This window comes from Hippocampus comes, unplaced genomic scaffold (genome assembly GCF_001891065.2).
Source record: "Hippocampus comes isolate QL1 unplaced genomic scaffold, H_comes_QL1_v1.1 scaffold367, whole genome shotgun sequence".
NCBI lineage: Eukaryota > Metazoa > Chordata > Actinopteri > Syngnathiformes > Syngnathidae > Hippocampus > Hippocampus comes.
Window position 1 is genome coordinate 462,274 of NW_017805741.1, and position 22,484 is coordinate 484,757.

General features: G+C 49.2%; 1 protein-coding gene across 1 annotated transcript in view; it reads right to left on the reverse strand.

The window, feature by feature from the left end:
- Positions 1-22,484, reverse strand: part of nrg3b (neuregulin 3b) — a 113,981-nt gene that overhangs the window by 42,278 nt on the left and 49,219 nt on the right. The window contains 1 exon segment of the mRNA XM_019883345.1: positions 13,383-13,518. Within this exon segment, the coding sequence (XP_019738904.1) occupies positions 13,383-13,518 (136 nt within the window).

Genomic DNA, 22,484 nt, shown 5'->3' on the forward strand with positions numbered 1-22,484 from the left:
AGGAGTCGTGTCAGCAGAGAACGCTGTCAAATTGGAATCATTGAAGAAGAAAAACAAAAAAAAGTCAACCGCAGTCAGGTCAGGCCCCCGCTGACCTCAATAATTCACCTGCGCCAGGTAGTTGCTGGCGACATCGGTACCAACACGTCATGAAAAGCTCGCTTTGTCGCTCGCTCGTGTGCTACACGGAAAAAAACATTAGCGGAGAGCACGTGCGAGCCGTCCGACGGCAGATGCGCTTGCCGCACGTGCGTTCAATTATTTACCGAGCGCGATACGCAATGAGCAAGCGGCGGCTTTTGTTGTTGTGGGCGGGGGGAACAAACAAACCAAAAAAAAAAAAAAAGAAAAAAGCACACCCGGAAGTAAAGGACCTTTTCTTTCTGAACGAGTCCATCACAACTGTTGTGTTCAATCAGAAGTGGAAGTCCGTCCTCCAGTCAATCACATGACTTGTCTCTCTCTCTCTACTTTTATGCGCACACACGCAGTCACGTGGCTGCCACTGCAAACCCGAGAATCGCGGCGTCAAGTCCGAGCAAAACAACAAGGAGTCCATTTCAGGTGCAGGGGTCAACAAAATGCCCTTGCAAAGAGTTTTTAGGAATAGATTTTACATTTGGAGATGAAAAATGAGGCAGCAGAGCAAACTTTGAGTCTGGATGATAATTGGGAGAGCGGGGCGGAGATAAAAACAGTCTCTCAGCAGATGTCAGCCAAATGGATTGTCTGAGTGGAAGGTGCGATCTATATTTACTCCACGCTTTGGAAGTACTCCCCATTTGTTATGATTGCTGGGATTCCATGTGAAGTGGGTTGCTTTGTTTTTTTCCCCCTCCGATTCGCGAGACAGCTCCGTATTGGTATTGATTGCGCTCGAATTGTCTTCTTGTCACGTCGCTGTTCTGAGCAAGCAGATAGGCCACCGAGGTCCAAGCGGAGAGAAAAGATGGCCTCCGTGACTTGAAAGGTCATCCGACACAATTTGTCTTTTTCCGCGTTTGGTACCGACATGCAAACGAAGGCCCGGGACACGCATGGAGCACATTTTGGTGACTTCTCCTGCCTCAAAGACTGTCGGTGGCTTAAGAATTGGCTGCACCGCAAAAGCCTTTTTCAAACCTATTCGGCCATATTTCGGCTGGCGTTCAACTTGATGCGCCGTCTGGCTTGGACACGGCTTTTCCCTTCCTCTACTCGCCTTGGAACTTTGAACGTCGGGAGCGTAAATACAAACGCGCGCAATGCGGTAGTTTCTTTCAAGCGACGCAAAGCGTCCGATTTGGGCGAAAAGGCTTCGGTAAGGAAAGCCGCAGACTTTGTAAGTCCGTGCCGCGCGCCCGCTCGCCTCCGCGCGGCTCATCCGGCGTACGGATGCTAATTACTTTTCTGAACGCTCAGCTAATTGGCGCCGCCCGCAGTTGAAAGATCCCCGCGTGTTTGTGCGCGCGCGTGCGCGCGGATCCTAATCACTTGTGTTGCCGCTGTAATGACGAGGTGTCTGCAAAATCCATTTAATTGCAGACAGTAAACAATCGGTCTTTGTGAAGGCGAGAAATGGGGAAAGAACAAAAAAAAAAAAACCCAACAACAACAAAACAATGAAAAAAAAAGGTTTGTTTTTCAGCAATGATGACGAATGTTTGATTTCTCCAAGCAGACGGCGAGTTTTTCTTTGATATGGTGTCGCCGTTTGGAGGTTGATCGAAAGCGGCCTGAACGAAAACAGCGCCCTCTCATTTTCATCGTTCGCGGGCCAACCACTTTGGGACGTTTATCTGGTAGCGCGCTGCATTCATTCATTCATTCATTCATTCATTCATTCATTCATTCATCCTTGTTTTCCCAAGAATTGTCACTCAGGCATCTCGACGTGTCAGGCAACCGATGCGCAAATAAGCAAATCTTGAATGATTGATTGATTTTTAATAAAAGTGAGCGTCGGACAAAATCCCCCTCTGCGGTTCCTTCTCATGACGCATCGGATCCGTAAGGCCGCGAGCAGACGCTCCCCAGGAAGTCGGCGGCAGGCTTTTTCTGCCATCAGCGCTATTTTTGTCAAACGGAGGGCAAAAAAGAGCAACTGCGCCTTGGGGTGAGAACATTTGGAGTTCAACTCTCGGGCCTTGTGGTGTCATGGAAAACAAACACGACGCCCACTAAGCGAGGTCATTAAAGTTCACGGACAACGGCGAGCCACTGGACGGAGCCACCAAGAAAATCGCACCCTCTGGTCAGTTTAAAACAAGAAAGAAATCATTTGCGGACCATGCAAAGGGTGAGCAAACATTTGTCAACGCAGATCGTCACGCCGCCGCAGGTACAAAACTGCTTTTGGGCATTTTTCCATCCATCATGGATGGTGAGCCACCTTTCATCCCTTCAGATTTTCAAACTTTTTTTTTTTCCGTGAGAAATAATAGAAATAGATATTTATTTTGCCCCGATTTCACATTTTTAAATGACATGCACGTATATATATATATATCGTTTAGATCTCAATAACTCTTTGATTCTATTATGCGGCGTCCGCTCTGGAAAATAGGTGGCCTTAATATGGTCGCGCGCGGCTGAGCTCAGAGTCCGATAATCAGTTAATGACTTGCCTAATGCTCATCGAAGATTTAATTAAAATGTGTGTGTTGTTGGGGGGGGGGGGTAGAATAAAAGTCGCGTGTCGGAGAAATAGAACTTCATGCCGTATGACTTCAGCAGTTGACGCCACAGAAGGGAAACAACATTGGACTGTGGCAATAAGATCGTTTTCGCACAATGCTAGCGCTCGGTGGTGGTGGGGGGCGGGGGAGATCTGCAAGATACAAGGACACGTCCAGGTGAAATGACGGATTGATAGCGTGTGATGTTTGCGACACAAATTCCGAGTTTTCAAGGACGGGGCGACAACGTTCCGGTCGGCGACGTGATGGATCGCGGCGGCCGCTGTAAAAGGCGCGCCGCCATTGGTTTTGCATCCCGACGCCAAAATGACTCAACTCCTCCTCATTTTGTTTCTTGAGTGAAGGTGGATGCATAATTCATCGCAAGTGTTTTGCTATCTACTTTTTGAAGCCGGAACAGCGGTTGAAGCTGTTGTCAAATCATGCTTTGTTGATTCTACCTGTCGAGGTTAATCATCTCCCCCCATTTTGCATAGAGAATCATGTCAAAGAAATACTGGGAATTAGTATTAAGAACATGAGCATGTGTACACGATCTCACACACACACACACACACACACACACAGTGTCAAAGAAATACCGGCAATTAGTATTAAGAACATGAGCATGTGTACGCGATCCCACACACACACACACACAAATATTGCTAGGTTGTCGTTGCTGGGCGACGGTGGACCCCACGAGTCAAGATATACATTGACGTGAGGAGACGGAACAACAACAATAATAATCTCACAATAACAGGAGATATTTCAATCAATCTCTGCCGGTCAGCGTTTATGTTTTCAAACGATCGCTTGGACAGCACTCAGAGAAAATCCCAACGTCTCTTTACTGCCGAGCTAAATTTAGAAGAGCCGTGCGCCGGTGGCCACGTTTCCTGAATGACAGACAAATGAGAGAAATTCTCCAATTCGGCCTCATTGAACCTACAGATGAATCCGGATGACATCTGTTTTGCCTCGGCTTGGCGAGCTTCGCCCCGGTTTCAACTCCACGGTCTCAAACGACCGGAAAGTGTTTTGTCACCGAGTGGAGCCAAATGAGCAAACCTTCCATCTTGGGAAAAGTTGCGGGATCACGGGCAGGGGGGAAGTCGGTGACGTCTGGTTTTAGCAAGTGAGGCTCAGAGTCATGCCAGGAAATACGGCGGCAAAAAAAAACAACAACAACAACAAAAAAACTTCCTTCGGTTGTTGTCATGATGTCATCAGAAGACGCTCTCTCTCTCTCTCTCACCCCGGTTCCCGGCAACGCCCGGCAGCTATTTCAGGGAAAACACCTCAACAAATAATCTCGGCGGTCTTCAGATACGATGCCCTTGAAACGTTGAGTCAATAGACGTATTGATCAGCGTCTCCGCTGAGTGCGTTTCCCATCTTGCGTTCTGGGAAAGGCCAGATAAGACCGCAGCTGGCCATTTCATCAAATAGATCAAAGATTCGTCTCCGATGTCGAGCGCTGACGCGTTCATTAGCAAAGTCGAGCGTTAGCGTGGCAACGACGCATTTCCCAAAACGTTCTTGCGCTCGCTGCTCCCGTTTTTTCATGGGCTGGACTCAAAGAGCCAGAACGGTTTTGCTTCAAGGGTCCTAAGTTCAAACACTGCGACATTGATGCGAACCATTGGCTGGCCTACGGCGTCTTGCATCGCGCGTTAGCGTGAAGTTAGCGGACGTTCCTATGCCGGAGCCCATGTGCGCAGAAGCTACTTGCCGAGTATTTAGCGCGACGACATCATGACCAACAAAAAGCATATATACGAACGGAAATCTTTTTGGTGGCCGTTTAAAAGGAAAATGAAGAGCAAACGGAACCTTCCCTATTTTTAAGCCTCCCGGCCCGAGGGACCAAACAATAACACGTCTCCCTCTTTTCGTCGCGCAACTGACAGCGATGCCCCGCGTTCAACGGCTTGGGCGTGAGGGGGACGTTCCCCCGTCGCTCCTATCGGCACAAAAACACGTCCGCCGGTCTGAGCCGGTGTTAGACCCCTGGGCCGAGCGACGCCGTCTGACCAAGTGATGAATGACCGTCCTGCTTTTTGTACGAGAGCCACCCCAAAAACAAAAACCAAAACCAACAGCACGGTGTTCGGCTGAAGACGATGACGCAGGCAGGATTCCTCCGGAACGACTTTCTGATTCACCGCCACGCAAAAGCGTTTTCAAAAGCAGTGGCATTGAGGCCACGTGCGTGCCGAGTCTGGATTCGGCGTCAGGTCGGGCAGATCCGAGCGCCAGCCGTCCCGACTCACGCTGCTGGCAAACAACGATTCGTCTGTGCGAGGATGTGACAGCTGACCGCCTTTGACTCATCGCGAGGCGCCGACGGCATCTGAATGCCGTGCGAAGCCGTTTTCGACAACGTGAGCGAACGGGGGGGCGGATGCTGGGCGCACCTGCTCACTTGTCGCACCGTTTTCATCAGACGGACCGAGCCCGGTCGCCAATGGCAACAATCCACAAGGAATTGATCCAAAATGGCCCCGCGTGAAGCGCCTCCGCTCACCTCACGGCGGTTCAATGGCACCGAGATGGTGGCAAATGGCTTCTTTTGACTTTTCTTTTGTGTCGGCGTCACTTGTTGCTAGGCAGGACTCTGGGGACTCTGGCACTGTCGCTTCACTCGCAACACGGCGCCAATTGGAAGGAGAAACAAGGTTGGAGGTCATAAAAGGACTTCGCATTTGCATCCCTGGTTTGGATTCAAGACAAAGCGTAGCTAGCTTGCGTTTCGTCTTTCCGGTCACATGCGTTGGGCCGCGTTTCCATCTGCGAATGTTGTCGCCGCTCCGCGTTCAATATAAAAGCCGTGATACGCGTCCAATCGGTGCTTTCCTCAATTTTGAGCGCGGAACGCTTTTCTCATTGAACTTTTGACGCCTTTTTCCACGTCGGTGTTGCACTCGAACAGCATAATCCTCAAACTGTTTGTTTGCTGTTCTTTTGGCAATTGATTTCAAAGAAATCATCGCGGGGGCCCTCGTTCCCTCACGTCAACCACCAAAGGGCTGCTGAGAGACATGGCATGATTCATTCAAGCTTGCGCGCAATGCGGGTCACAAAAAAAGAAGAAGAAGAAAAAAAAAAAAGAAGAACTCACTTTGGGCAAAAGTTTGATCCGCTTACTCGGAATATTTCAGGTTGGGGATCCGGCACGTTCCCCTATCAAGAGGCCGACGGCGCATTTGCCGCGGCGGGATAACAAGCGAGGCTCAAGACTTGCCGCTGACATGCAATAAGGCCGCTAATTCGCCACAGCGCGCGACAATCTTCCTCTTATCAGTGGGATTCCAAACGCTTGGAGGGGCGACTTGGCGTCTCCTCATGCCATCGCGAAATAGGAAACTTGGACTTTTGGAGTTCAGCTCCCGCGCAGTAAATGGAGTCGGAACATTTGGAAACGCTTCTTCGTCTTCCGACGACAAGAGTAGAGTTTGACTTTTTTTTTTTTTTTTTTTTTTTTTTTAAGGATAACTACCAGCGCCGCAACTCTTTTTGACGTGTTTCTTCGTCGAAACATTCAGAAGACGAATGATCGTAAAGGCATGGAGCGATGTCTGGGGCCCGTCCAGACGAGACCACGCGCCGTCTACATCCATCTGCTTGCGACACGTGACTGTGGCACAGCGTGACGTCGCGAATGGGAGGCGATCAAATCCCCCCCCTCATCATGGGCGTTCTTTGGGGAGCTCCTTGTGAAACAGGAGGCTTGGATTGGTGGCTTTCCACTTGAACCTTAAATATGCATGCGCCCGCAGCTTGGAGGAGAAGGAAAAACACGACTTGGCCTTTTTGTTTGTTTACCACGTCTCAGGGGAATGTTTGTCGACTGGCTCAAGAAAGCTAATTGCCTTTTCTGCCTCCACGACGTCTAACCTTTCCCATTTGGATGCGCGTAACTCCCTGCAATTACAGTATGCGCCGAAGGATATGTGATTTTTCCATTAGCTTTCGCGCCGAGACTTTGCCTTTGCAGCGTGCGAGACAAGTGCAAAGCTCAGTTTTTATGTTGATGCGCATTTCACCAGCAAGCGGGATTTGACTGTTGCTACTCCTTAAATGTTGCGCTCCGGGTAGCGCTCAAATATCAAAAGAGTCGTTTTTACGAGACGGCCTGAAGGTGTCGGCACCAAGATGGTCCGCACACGCGCGTCATGGTTTTCGCAGACGCTCTCTCTGCCGCGTGACCGTGGGCTCGCTCGGCAAGCGGAAATGCGCTCAAGCGTTCTGCTTTTCAACCTCGTTTGGACCGAAAACTCATCGGGCAAGATGTCGCCCATTCGGTTCGACGTTCGCTCACCTCAGCGAGCCTTTCTCGATTTTTCCTCCGTCTACTCGGCACGCGGGGAAGGTCTGGAGCTGTTTCATGACTGCTTTTGAGGGGAGAAAGGACACGTGACAAACGTTGAACAAATTCCAATCAATTGGGACATTGTGATTTTGCCGCGGCCCGTAACCACGGCAACACCGCATGCGTGCGTGCGTTTGCGCGCGCAGGAGGGGGGGGGGGCGAAAGATCCATCGCACGGCAGCACATAAAAGAGACTGGCCGACGAAGTGGGAGTGAAGGTGGGCCGTGCGCGGAATAAATGGAGTCTGCTGTTAAATACGGAGAGCGCATCTGCTTTTGCCAGCGCTTCCTTTTTGTCTGGGCGCTTTTTCATTCGCCGGCCCGCTCCCTTTGAAACCGGGGCCCCAGTAATCCGGCGGATTGCGCGGCCATGATTGCCGCTTTCCGTCTCTATGCAGAGATGTCCTGTACAGCCAATAAAGACACGCCGCCTTGCGTCGATATTTGCAGTGAAAGCCTTTGGTGCGGCACACACTCGAGTTTGTCGATGTCACGCGGGCGACGTGCGGTCGTCCAACTCGACCGGCGCAAGAATCGCATCCGAGTTTTCAACTGCCGTCGCACCGCGGATGGATTTGCGTGTCGGCGCCAGTAATTGGAGCATCGATCCGTTCGTCGAGCTCCCCTTTACTTGTCTTGTCACGTGTCGGCAAATTGCTAACCAGACCACCCCCCCCTCCCCCCTCCCCCCGATGCGTTGGTCAATGATGGCCGCCTAATGCCGTCCGCCGATCGACAAATGTATGAACAGACGTTTGTTTCGGTTCGGTGTCGTCGGCGCAAAATGGGCCAACATCCCAAATGTTTGATGGCAATGTATTGAAATATTTGATCTTCGAGGCGCCACAACCGTGAAAACAAGTCGGTCGGGTCTGACGCGAAGAAACACATTTGAAATGGGCTTCCACCGAGCACAATGCTGCCAACGGAGCATTACCGTGACGGGATAGCAATCGGGTGCTTTCCTAAATCCGCCGCCGCCGCCGCTCAGTTGGGCACAGGTGAGCCCGTGAGGAGCGGCGTTGCGATTGCCGGCAATATTTGGGCAAACTCCTCAACTTTGCCTCTTTTTGACAATCAGCTCTCGGCTTGGAAGTATTCTGCCTGCCAGAGTGTGGCAGAGGGTGCTTGCGCACTTATTTGCACACATTTGCATCTCCTTAGCACTTCAAACCTCCAAACTTGAAAGACTCCTTGTCAGGGAGCTCCAATCTTCCTCCCTCGCTCATCTCCTCAGCCTCACGCTGCCCGGGTCGTCCTCCACCCCCCCGCCCCACTCGCCTTTTTCTTTCTCACGGCCAGCGACGAAGGAATTACGAAGGAGGCTTAACCTCCCGCTCGGACTGGTGACAGCTCACAGGACGGACGCCGCTGAGGCCTGCAAATTGAAAAGGCGCCAAAGACCAAAAGACCACTTCATTGTTTCCTTCTGCAAATTTGCCTGACTGATATAGAGACAACTGAAAATATGCACACAAAGACAAGAAGGATAGCGAAAACTTTCGAGTGTAGCACACGAGCTTAACTTTGGAGCTTAGCTGAACCTGAGACATTGGCTTTCCACACCCACACACCGTCGAGGTGTTTCACTTCTTTGTGAAGCATCTCGCATTTGCTCAATCATTCAATAAGCAGCTGGTGAGGTCCGAACCGACACGGACGGACACCGCTCGGGCTTTGCGATCAAGGCTGCGCTCTGGACGCCACCATTTATCTGGACGCCACCATTTCAAGGCGCCCCGCAAACAGGACGTCGTCGCAACGCGTACGGAGAGATCTCGGGAGAGCAAAGGACACTTTTAAGGCGGGCAACTCGTTGGGCTGCAACGCTTGTCCGTCTCTTTCCATTTGCAACTTGACTTCATTGGATTACTCCCCAAATGAAATTGAGCGGGTCGATCAGCGTTTAGCCGAGGCCGGAGGGCAAACGAAAGGAAGGAGTTCAGCAAAACGGGATCGGCATCCGATTCTCGGCAGACTAATGAAGGCAATTTGGATTCATCGCTTCAGCGGGGCTCCTCCCTCTGCTGCTTTGAGACTGCTTCGCATCAGCCGACGTGATCGTACTTGAGGTCAACAAAAACGGCATCACTAACTCGTTTCATTTTGGTCAAATCATTTCATTCCTGAGCTTTCGAGGTTGATTTTAAAGGTATTTTCGGATTGCGACGAAGGAAGGTCAAAAACAATACTCGGTGACATTTACTTTGATTTCAATCTTGCACTCGACAAGTGCGCCGTGTATTAAAAAGAAAATAAAAAACCTACTCCTGAAACTAAAGTAAAAGGCGAGTTTATTTTTATCTGAAAATCAACATTACAAAATTGATTTTTTTTTTTTTTGGAAGAAGTGAAACAAACATTTGTACAACTGCTGAGATCAATTTTTCAAATCCTAGCAGCACAATTCATGCATAGCCAAATTTTCTTTTTGGGGCATGAAATCATTTGTGTCACGTGAGGTCCAGGGAGCGAGCACCGTTTCTTAAAAAGAAATACAATTTCAATTTATGTTTTTTTGCTGTTTTTTTTTTTTTTTAAATCAAACAACTAATCATAAAAGCAACTTTTTTGTGATATGAGGTGCAGCGAGCATGATTGCGTTTGTTCCTTTTTGGGAGATTCGATGTGTTTCCTCATCGAGCCGGATGTCCCCCGAGGCACGGCGCGGCACATTATGAAACATTGCTGCCAATGTCCTTCTGCACTGATGGCTTTGGAGGAGCAAATATTAAAAAAAAAAAAAAAAAACGAAACAATCAATCTTCATTTGAATATGATCTAATAACCGGCGTCAGCGTGCCTTTGGGCCAAGCAATTTCATGTGCAAATCCGCCCATGAATTATTCAGAGCGGTGCCCAATCACACACGCGGTTAGCTGGCGATTCATGTTCAAATGTCCGATCAATCGCGATGGATGCGCACGCCAGGCAAAAGTAAAAGATGAAGAGGGAGGAGGGCGGGATTGCAATCCAAAATCTTCTCATCCAATTATTTGAACAAGGTCTCGATACAGTGAATCAATGAGCAAAGGGAGTTAGCCATTAATTGGACAACCAATTAGTCTTTGTGCGTCTCATTGCCACGGCAACCGTCTTTTCATCACACGCGCATTCGGCCACCAAACTCGGCCAACATTCGTGCATTTGATCTCGTTGGGATATGATGACGCGACTGCGGGCTTATCATTCAATCTGGATGTTGGGAATTGATTGGCTGCTAATTAATAGTCCCTGATCAAAATGGTTGACAAAAACGCAAACTTTTCCCTGCGGAATTAGTTAGTTTCCGGAGTGGCTCCATTTGCATTTTTATGTAATGTTGGCGGATTTACATATAAATCGGAAAGTGCCGATAAGGGGAGGAGGGGAGAAGAAGAAAAAAAAAAAAAGACAAGACCAACTTGTGTGGGTTACGGGAGGAAACGCAGAAAGTGGGCTGCCGAGTTTTCTTTGGGAAGGAAGTTTGCAGCAGCTTTGCGTCATCTTCGCATCTCAGGCGAGGAAACGCTTCGGCGCGCAAACTCTGCCGCCGCAGTCAAATGTCACTTTGATAAAGGGGGACGCAAGTGGTGCGAGAGGAACAGATCCCCCTGTTGGGCAAACTATGGCCGGAGGGCCAATTTCGGCCTATTGAGAGCCTTTGCTCGGGCTCCCAAAAACAAAGCTCAGAGGAAGTGTTACAACGGCCAGGAATGGGAACTTTTGCTATACAAACAGGCGTCATGGGACCGATGGGCGTCGACCTTCAATCCGCCGCCGAGGACTTCAAAATGCATTCAGCAGTGCCACCCTTTTGAATATGAAGGGTGGGGGGGGGACACTCTCAGGGTTCAGAGAAACAAAACACTGACTTGGAATTCCCTGGCAAATATTCCACAGCAGCAGCCCACCGACTCCGGCGACCCGCTTTTAATTTCAAGTTGACTTCTTTTGAAAGCGGAAGGAAGGCATCTTTGCCCGCGGGCGCGTCATCAACAAGCCCAGCCAAGGTCGTCCGTGCCAAACGATCAATTGCGGCACCGTCTTTTCCATAAGATATGATCGGAGGCTAAAAAGGCCCGAGGAGTTAACTCGCAAGCTGCCACAACATCGCCGCCGCCCCAAGCGCACCTCACACAAGCGCTCATCCATCACGGTTTACAGCCCGCCATTAAAATCCAAATCCGTCACCGTTTCCAGCGCGAGCGCGCGTTGGCGACGGTCAAGCGCACCATTAAAAAGCCCGCGCGGCCGGCCGTAAAACAAACTGGCGTCATTTTAATCAAAAGGCCATAATTGGCCTCTTTCCGTGCGTCTGATTTTGATGCCTCACGTCGCTGGAGTGCGCCAACAGGCCAGCGCGCGTCTGAGCTGGAAGGCCAGGTCGCCGCGGCGTTGCACCTCCTTCGGGTGTCCCCAGATATTTCAAATCGGTCGCGTGTGTTTTTCTTACACACACATGCACACACACACACACACACACACACACATTTATTTGATAAATAAAGACAGACAGTTTTCCTCATTTGTCTTTCATTTCTCATCACCTGCAATAATGACGTCTGAAGATAAATATTTCTTCCTCTGCCCCTACAAGAGAAGGCGTTACCGTGGCGCTAGTTGCCGTCAGATTTTGGTCACGTGCGCGCACGCATGCGTGCACACGCACACACACTCTTAAAAAGCAAATTTGCATGTTTATTTTGGGAGCCTTATTTGCATTGGCAAACAAACATCCTGCACGAGGAAGTATGAGAGGAAAAAAAAAAAAAAAAAGAGCAAAATGAATTCCAAACGGAGCTCTCCATCAAATGACTCCGGTGCGCTGATTGTTTTTGACATCTTTCCTTGTTTATTGACGGCTCAACTCAGATCACAGACGGAGTGCGCGGGTGCCTCCAGGGGAAGTGACATGAACCAACTTGTTCAAATCCCTTTTTTTTGGGGGGGGGGGCGTTTGTTTCTCAGCACCGAGTTACCCTAAGCCCTTCCGCCATGTTCTCTTAACTGCTTTTATGTCATTATAGTCAACGAGATGGCCATTTATTTATTCGGGTGGACGAGCCACCCCGGCATGAATTGAGGCAAGACATTGTGAGAAAGGCTTGATTGCTTCATAATGTCAATTGTTCCATGACCAAACTAGCAACTCAGTTCGACTCCCGTCTGTAACCAATTTGCACAAATGAAATCAACTGAAATGCCATTCGGCCATTCCAACAGCCCCCCAACAAAATGCCCGTTTTGAAAACTTTTTTTGCTTTCAATGAAGAAAAATCTCACCGTATGGCATAAAACTTAAGAGAATATAAAATACGATGTCATAGCCGAGTCTCGCTACTTGCCGTTTGTACAATAGTATTCGTTTGTTGGGCGTGTGGCCTTAAGGGGCGGGGCCTAGTGAATGACATCAGGAGCCGGCATTTTGTGTTCTGCATGGATTTGCGCCGCGACGGGAGTTCATTTGCAGACAAGCGAGCAAGAGTCGGGCTGGTCCGAAGCAACAACTTGTATCTGGGAATGTCAAATATTCAACTCGCCCTATTTGACGCAATAAAAATCAAACGCTGAACTTGTGCGGAGACAAGAACGACAGAAGTTAATTTGTGCTCTTACTCCTTTTGATACTTCCTTCAGCTGCTCAAACACTTTAAATCCTTGAAGTACATTGTTTTTGACAACTACTCGCCCTGCCGGTCGGGGCTTTTTATTTCATATTGTGTCAGAAAGGTTCCAGGACTGGTTTCATCACATTTCAAATCACACTGACAAAAAGATGGCGTGATGCTTTTTTGCGTACTGTAGCGGAACGAGACGAGAATTTGGACCGCCGCCGCATGACGATGTCTGTTCATACGTATCACCCGGAGCATCTGACAGTTCCTGGCCTAGAAGAATATCGCTATGCCATCCTCTCTACGCGGGTTTAAGTGACCCCCCCCTCACCCCTCCCTGACCCCCCATCCCAAAGTCAAAGGGGACATCAAGGGGACCGGTTTTGAAGACATCAAGATGGCCATGACAATGCTGAGAAAGTGCGTTCCGCTCCAGACTAACTTTGACGACGCCGGTCTTGGAACTTTTCTGACAGACTTTGTACATTGGACACACGAGGAGACAAGGGTGTTCTCACCGCTATCGGCCGCCATCGCGCTTTGCGTATTTGTCTCCATTTTTGGGAAGAAACACTATTTGTTGGTGCGGCTCAGCGACTGAGCGCAAGCTAATGCGGCCAAAGCATCTCTGATCCCTCAGTTAGTGGTTGAGGCGATTATGGACTTTGAGTGTGTCGTGTTTGCATGCGTTCGGTGTTCCGATTTCTGCCGGCTTACTCCGGGGGGGGGGGAAAGAACACGAGCGCTCACCTGCATTGTCGATGGACCCCGGCCACGGTTTCAATGATGGAGCACTCGCCCTCGTTGAGGCAAAAGGCCAAGTCCTTGTCTTCGACGCAAGGCTTGAAAACCTCCGAGCGCAGGCTGGGCTGTGTTGGGGCCATCGCTGAGGGAAACACAAAGTCAAATTTAGAACGACGTCCGCAAAAGCTGACACTGACTTCCGTTTGAACTGTTCCTAATTCCCTGTACCCCGTTGAAGGCCGCAGATTAAAAGAAAACCATTTTCATCGAATCAAATGATGATTCTCTTGACAATTTGCCACCATGACAACTTATCAAATGAGCACCGTGATTGTCTGAAGACAATGAAATAACATTTCACTTCTTGGTGCTCAGATCACACAATAATTCAAAGGGAATCAATCTATCAAAACATATACACCATGTAACATATTTGATGTGGGCCGGAGGGAAATCCGCACAAGGTCAACAGTTAAAAAAAGACATGAGAAAAAGAACACAGCGACGGGCCTCGTGATGTGCACTTAATTGCCTTCGCTCGTCTGACCCTGAGCGGCCCTTGCGACGACGAGAGCCCGGGTGGCATCCTTCAGCGTTGCAATGCAGAGAGCTCCGCCCAGCGATATGCGCGCAGCTGTCGAGCAAGCTGCGGTGGCAACATGTTAAGTGTTGGGGGCTAGCGAGCGGAGCCACATGCTAGCGCACGCCGACCCACAGACGCACCGACTTTCACTCCGTCATGTAATCGTCTCTCGCACCGCAAATGGGATTGACTGGCATTACCTTGCCATCGCAATTGGATTACACATCATTCGCCTTTCCAACCATCGACATTCTTGCGAGCGCCGTTCGCAAAATCCCAGGCGCCGATACTTTCCTAATTGCTATTCTGAGCCCGCGCCCATGGCTTGGCAGACATTTGCCGGCCGCGCGCGTCCGTTGGCCGGTGGGCGCCTCTCGACAGACGCTCGAGCCAACGATCGCTGGTGGCGAAATAAAAACACCGTAATCGGTTTGCTGTGCCCCCGTGTCTCGTTCAATCTGTGCTTTGTTTCTGGCCGTTGATCGATCAATCTGGGGGCTCATGATGTAAAGGCCCGAGAGATGATGAGAGATCAGATGGAACACAAAAGGAGAAATACGTTGCTCTGGAGAGCAAAAACTGCTGGCTGAAGGTAAACGCGGCTATCTAAATGCCCGTGCGGTGGAACATGCAAAGAGATGCTTTTCATGAAATGATGCATGCAGAAGGTTTTCGCGTGTTTTGAGCAGAAGGAGAGCGATAACAACCTCTAGCTGCGAGAAATTGTGAACCGCAACACCAAAAGCAGCCAGCAAAGGACCTGAGACTTGAGAATATGTTTATCATTGCCAATGTAATTTGCAGGACTATATTTTAGTGATGAAACCCTGAGGAACGCCGTCTGTGATGTATGCCGGAAGACCGCAAGACAGAAGGCAGCAAATGTCTCGGAGCATGAATCTGTACCTTCCAAGGATGCATAAGAGTCAAAATATGTTGGACACAAAATGTTTTACTATCCTACATGACGAAGCATTAAGTGACCAACCGGAAAGGCTCCTCGGGTGGAGCCCTGAGGGATGCCATTAGGGATCAATCACAGCAGAAGAGTTAAAAAATAAATAAATAACCTGAAATGGTTGCAGAAGCCAATGAATGTCATTTTTCACATCTCCACGACTCTGCTTAACTAATTGAGGAATGAAACTAAGAGTGCGTGTTTTGAGCAGAAGAAGAGCGATAACAACCTTTAGCTGCTAGAAATTGTGAACCGCAACACCAAAAGCAGCCAGCAAATGACCTTGAGAGTATGTTTATCATTGCCAATGTCATTTGCAGGACTATATTTTAGTGATGAAACCCTGAGGAACGCCGTCTGTGATGTATGCCGGAAGACCGCAAGACAGAAGGCAGCAAATGTCTCGGAGCATGAATCTGTAGTATTGTAGGAAGAGTACCTTACAAGGATGCATAAGAGTCAAAATATGTTGGACACAAAATGTTTTACTGTCCTACATGACGAAGCATTAAGTGACCGGAAAGGCTCCTCGGGTGGAGCCCTGAGGGATGCCATTAGGGATCAATCACAGCAGAAGAGTTAAGAAATAAATAAATAATCAGAAATGGTTGCAGAAGCCAATGAATGTCATTTTTCACATCTCCACGACTCTGCTTAACTAATTGAGGAATGAAACTAAGAGCTTTCAGTTTGATGTATTGCACTTGTACAGCAACCTCATTGAACGAAACTAACTAGATTTCATTCAATTACCTGATGTTTTTAGCTCCTGAGCATTTGAGGGAACGGGGGAACAAATTTCACAAATTCCCACAGGATAACATTTAAAAGGTTTTCTATTCCAAGACGCCGCTTTAAAAATAGAACGCAAGGTTGGTTCTCCCATGCGGTATACCGGTCCCCGGCAATAATTGCCATGGCGTTTTGAGTCCCTCTCAGCTTTTATCTCAGCAGCAGCAGCGGTGGTGACCACATTAGGTATGCAAAACAAACAAAAAAAAAAACCCAGCCCCTTTGGTGCATGCTATGTTAGGTCAGTGGTTTTAAGAGACGCACAACAAGGGAGATGGGTTTTTTTTTTCCTACTGTCAAAAAAAAAAAAAAAAATGTTGATTTCAGACCGTGTTGTCTGATACATTGAGATTGGAAAAGTCAAGGCCAGGGCCAGCAGAGACGGTGCAGCTTTTTAGTAGTTACAAGATTTCCTGTCAAAACTTTCCGACTCTTCCTCGTCAGTTGCGATTGGAACCGTCACAAGCGGTGGCAAGGCAAGAAGTGAGCAACAAGCTTGCCGGGCTACCAGTGACACAGCACTTTGGGAATGGATGATGATGTATGATGTCGCGTCCAAGAAAAATAAATAAAGAAAGAAAGAAATAAATCAGTTTGGACTTGAAGGCACATTTTGGCAGCACTTTTTAGAGGGTCTTCAGCCACAGGGAGGGAGGCTGTCAGGTCAGCCTTAAATTCAGCATGCGATGGCATATTCTTCCCAAGGCGCTAATCAATCAAACGTGCTGTGGTTTCAAAGGCGTGATACATACCCGACCATAAATCATTTACCCAAGACTCAAGGTAAGACAAAAAAAAAATCGTCCTATCTATAAGATCTAGGAGAGGGAGAGAAAATAAAAAGGACATTTCCAATGAACAGCCTGCACTGAAACATTAAATTCTGATTGTGGAGTTTGTTGATGCTGTGGAGAAACAAGCGATATTTAGATATGGTCTTGAGAAATGCTGCCTGTCAATTTTCTACGTGTTTGCATTTGATCAAGCTGACAAGTAAGAAAATGCTACGATGCCACCGGTGCTTATTTATAACCGGCTGCTCCGAGACATGACAAGCACATCCGAGCTCAACGCTCCTCTGACTAGAATCCGGCCGCCCAAAGCCCCCCCCCAACGTATTGGATCGGCGGTGACAGGACAAGAGTGATACGCTGGCATCAAATGTCCACATCTCCATCGTTTCAGCCTTTTTACAGTCGTTACGGTCCAACCGAAGTGCCGAGACAAATTCGAAGTGACAAACAAGTAGAGTACGGTATTGAGTTGACTTAATGAGCTGGAATTCGAGTTCGATCCTTGCCGGCGCAAAGGCTTGGAGCAAAGTCGGGCTCATAAAAGGCGACCAATTGAAAAGTTTGGAACTAACGCTCGCTACAGTCGACTCTAAAAGGTCACGGTGACACAATGACCCCGCTGAAGTCACCTGATCATTTGTGCCATGTGTCAAGTTATGGACCGTCGTCTTTCATTGGAGGTTCCTCACTAACTCCTCACGCGCTGGCCGGACTTAATATCATTGCGCAAACGATGCCTTGTGGAAAAAAAACGATCCAAAGGTTATTCCGGGCCGGCATCACGTGGATGTCCCGGGTTCCTCGGCGCGGGGCAACCAACACACGGGACGATTCCATTTACAATTGTAGCATTTTTTTTCCTCCCCTCCGTGACTTCCTTCTAATGCGCTCATTAGTGCGGTCGCGCAGGGCTTTTCGTGCCGCCGGAGACGCCCGCGCTCGTTGGGACAACGCCGCCCGTGTTGACAGCAGAACACAGCAAAGTCCCTTTCCAACATGAACCAGCGAGAGAGAGCCGGAGACGGAGCGGGCGCGCTCTGGGAAGCTGCTGATTGCTTAGCTAACGTGCGCCGCTCGCTGCCTTGTGGGCAGACTCACAATCACGGGATGTGTTTGGAGCCGCCGGGATGGACATCACATTGTCAGGACCCATGTTCAGAGTTAGCAAGAAAAAAAAAAAAAACGGGGAGAACTGGCAGGAAGATTTCGCTTTTTCTTCCCGGGCTCTTCTGCAGAAGCGGCGGAAACAGAAAACTTTCAAATGAATTCTCTTGGTCGCATTTTTCATCCTGCAAAAAAAATCGGGCATTCAAACAGGGGTGTGTAGACTTTTGATATCCAACCAGGGGCGGGCAAGCTCTCACCTACGTACACTTTCCTGCGAGCGCAGTCGGAGGTGCCCTCCGTTCGGAATTCTCAAAATAACCCAACTGCTAAAATGATGAGATGCTAATTTGCCTCGCATGCTGCTCGGAGCGCCGCTATGGAAATCAGCGGCCACATAAGTCGTATTCGCTGATCGCACTCTAATCAAGTTAATATGCCACCGGGAGGGCGAAATCTCGCATCTCACGTGAAACAAACAATTTGCTTGGCTGGTGTGTTTTTTCTGATAGATTGGTACGCTTTTGCCCATTAGCGACGAGACTTCGGGGTATTGCTAAGCGCTAAGGCGTTACCCGAATGCCATTATCTTCGTTACTAATCGCAAACGACCAACAAGCACCGGAGGAATATGTTTTTTGCCCCAGCTGCAGGTGTGAGGCTCAATTGAACTGTGGATGGCAGCATCTTTTTACAAAAAGAAGCCTTTCTCTCAAATGAACGAGCGCGAGGCGCTGGAGCTGGTGCCGTCTCCTCACTTTTTCCAAATAAATCCTCCCTCCGTCTCTCTATCTGTAGGCATGTCATTATTCAGCCTTGAGAGGAAGCGCGGCGGTGGCTAAGCGCGAGACAGGAAAGACGCAAGACTCCGGAATGGAAATTTTCCGAAATGCGATCGGCAGGACGGTCCCCGCCCCCTTTTTGCCGCCCCTCTCTTTTCCGTGTCTTCGGGGACATCCACAATGCGGTGACATTCGACATTCGCGAGAAGCGGCTAGTTAAAGGACCCCGCGCGACGTGGAGCGCGGAGTGGCTTCCTGTCGGCACGCTTGATTAAAATTCCGAGGCGCGAGAATGCGGGGCGTGATGTACGACGAGCAGGTGGCGGCGCTTTTTAATATGCATGAGCGCACGGGCTCCTGCATCTGCAGACTGGCAGTCACTGAGCTTGTCTGTCCACTCTCTTGGCAGGTCTCTGGGCACACGGGGGGGGGTCTGAGGAGGCATTCGGCGAGGGGGCGGGCATGCATTAGCATAGTACGAGAGCTGGGCGCTTTGTTCAAATAGAACCGGAAAAATCAGCAGAGTGAGGCTGGCGTGGCTTTTTTTGTGTCTCACACTTACTTGTCTGCTTAACACAGCAAAGATGGCGGGAGAAGGCTACCGTATCTTTTATTGATTTCACACAAAGAGAGACGGATCAAAATGGCTTCGGAAAATGTGACTGGAGCCTTGCGGGCCGACTTCTATTCAACACTTGCACGTCATTCCCATGTTTTGCTCCCTGGTGGCGCAAAATCATATCAGCGGAAACATATGTGTGTGTGTGTGTGTGTGTGTGTGTTTTGCATGAAATAGGATATCCTCAGATGGGAATCAGAAATAGGGTACGATAAGAATAGACTACTTGCCAAATGCAACTGCGGCATAAACAGACAAATCTGATTTGCCCCCGATTACATCAACCTGATTTTATTCTTGAATGGAGATTGGTGACTTACACACACACATACACGAAGCAAGCTAGCAGCGGTGCCTTAAGCATTTGGTAAAATCGTAATCAAAATAGAAACGGGTCGCACGGCGGTGATTTTGACACATTGGATCAGGACGTTGACTGTCGTTTACAAGATTACTCAGAAATACCAATTTTGATGCAGATACAATCAATCATGTGACACAAAGGACTCTTTTTTTTGGGGGGGGGGGGGCTTCCCTTAATTGGTTTCTGTTGGTCAAGCCAGAAATGGAAGGTCCCTGAAGCACGGGGGGCATCATCAGAGTCCGATTCTTCCCTGCAGCTCCATTACAGGCTTCTGCTTTTATGTCCTTGGCTCGCACGCGCTTGTTATTTTGATGCCTTGCGCGTACGATGCCGAGAGACGGCGGGGATGGCAGCCGAGCGGCGCGCTGCAATTTTTCTGTCAACTCACGCGGCGCCTCCTGTTTGTTTTCCGCCGAGGTCGACAGAGACGGCGAGGTACGCGCCCACTTGAGTGTTGTTTTAATTTGACAATTGCCCGTGTCTAAAAATGGAGCATTTGGAGTTGTGGATCATGAAACGCGCACACTGGTACCGTTTTTCTTGATGGAGCAGCAAGATAAAAATCATACGGGAAATATCAATGTCGTCGTCACTGTTGAAACTGGCGCAAAAACCAAAAAACAAAACGGGTGCCTCTTTCACATCAGAGTGACTCATTGGCATCGTACAGAACATACGAAGAGCATCATTTCCATCGTGCTTGCACTGCCCAACACATTCAAAGCAGAGAGAGGGAGAGGGAGAGAAAAACCCATTTCGAACAGCATTGCGCACCCTGCCCACTATGTTGCTAGGCAACACACACACATGCACACACGGACACACACACACAAGCGGAACGCAGCATCACGAGTGGTCTCGACCAGTCGATGGGACCAGAAGTGACGGAAATCATTTGCAGCCCTCGACTGAAGTGATGAGCACGGTCAAAATAAACACACGCCATATTCGTGCTGCGGTTCAGGCTGCTGGGAAATTCGACACGTGATGCTCGGAGGTGCAGTGAACCTGGATTTTAAATAAATAAATCAATCAATCAATCAATCAATCAAATCAAATCTCAGCTTTTTGGGAAACCAAGCCAGTGCCGATTACCAAAGAACAGAAAGAGCTCGAAACAACCGTTTATTTTTCCTGGACAACTCCGGTACCGTCGTATTGTCTGTTTGTCATCAGCCCAAAGTCTGCGAGCATTTTAAGCGGAGTGGAAAAAAAGGCATTTTGAGAATCTCCAAGCGCAGGTTCTCTTTGGTGTGGCATTTGCCACGTTGTCAAGCAGTATTGAGTTGCGGGCCACTTTGGGTTGGTCAAAGCTGATCTTGGACGGGTGAAATCCTGTTAAGCCAAGCACGCCGACTAGCCCTTCCCCTTCCCCCCACACCGTAGCCTCGGGACCATGTCGAAGCCAAGCACGCCGACTAGCCCTTCCCCCTCCCCCTTCCCCCCACACCGTAGCCTCGGGACCATGTCTGGCTTGTATTCCCGGCCAAATTATGAGCTGTTTAACACCCCGCCACCTGCCGCGTTTATCTGCCTGCGTGGGAGAGGATGACCAAGAGGAGACGAGGAGCTTGGGTTTTTTCAAACTGCAAAGTACACGTGCGACCACCCTCGATTTCGACCTTTCACAGTCCACGTAGACGCACGGGGAATGGGGCTTTTTGTTGTTGTTTTTCGGGTTCCTGAAAGCGCAGTTTAAAAGATAACATGCAGACGCAGCGACGCTATGCTCATTTTTCTTTTTTTTTTTTTTTTTTTTTTGGGAGGACAGCACACACTAACCTCATGCGGTTATCTTGGATTTCGGAGCAAATCCATCAGTACAAATTTGTTGACAAAGCGCTATGATTTCAAAACACATATTTTGACAAAGTTAGGACTTAGTCAGAGGAGTGTGTGGGGGGGGGGTGGAGGGGGGAGATACAAACGTTGCATAAGACGGATAACTTGAGTGTTGGGCAAAGCGCTTCCCTCCGGCGCGTAACACTCCCGAACGGATGTATTCGTCAAACAAGTTACGCTCGGAGCCAGAGCTAGCTTGTTAAGATTCCGACGCGGCTGCGCCCGGAATGAACCGATCACATACACAAACATCTGAAATGGAATTCAGCTCACAACGGCCGTTTTTTTCAAGTGACCATGATTAAGACGGAATAAAGTTCAGCTGTTCTCGGGAGGCGCGGCCTGACTTGAGCTAGTTACTGCATACCCCTGCCACCATTTAAAGTGCCTGACTTTTTGCCTCATTTGCTTTAGTGACTCGCTACTTAGTTACAGTCACGAAAAGTTCGAGCGTTCTAGTCGGCGTTTCCTGACACGTTGCCGACTTTGCTTTCGTGACTCGGTTCCATTCAGATTCGTGTTACGTGAGCCTGCACATAACCGTTCGTCGCAAATCAAGTTCAGCCGTTCCTTCATTTGATTGATTTGTTTTATTTGCTTTACTTCCTCATACTTTCATCGCATAGTTCTTCACTAAGTGAGGTGCACTTCGGTACAAAGCGGGGATGCGGCTGCACAAATACAAGCAACTCGACAGGTCAAAGTCAAACACAAGGGCCGACTTGCGCCGCGGCCTTTCATGACTCAGACGACGGCTGGGAGACATTTTCTTCCAACGAGACAAAACGAGCGCGAGTGCATGCAAACATCCAAACTTTGACACAACGGGTTCCCATCGAGCCGCCAAGCGGGGAAGCTGAGCGGCTGTCGGGCCGGCGTGCGGCGCAGATGGCGGCCGTGGAGATGACAAGGCGGGCGCCGGGGAAAATAGGTCACAAAGTGACACGTTCCGCAACAAAAGCGCTCTCCTCTGACAACGTTTCCATCTCATGCAACGATTAAAGCCGCTGTTGGACCTTGATCCTAAAAGCAACATTTGTGTCTTTTTTTGGAAGCTGAGCGGCTGTCGGGCCGGCGTGCGGCGCAGATGGCGGCCGTGGAGATGACAAGGCGGGCGCCGGGGAAAATAGGTCACAAAGTGACACGTTCCGCAACAAAAGCGCTCTCCTCTGACAACGTTTCCATCTCATGCAACGATTAAAGCCGCTGTTGGACCTTGATCCTAAAAGCAACATTTGTGTCTTTTTTTTGGGGGGGGGGGGGGTCACCA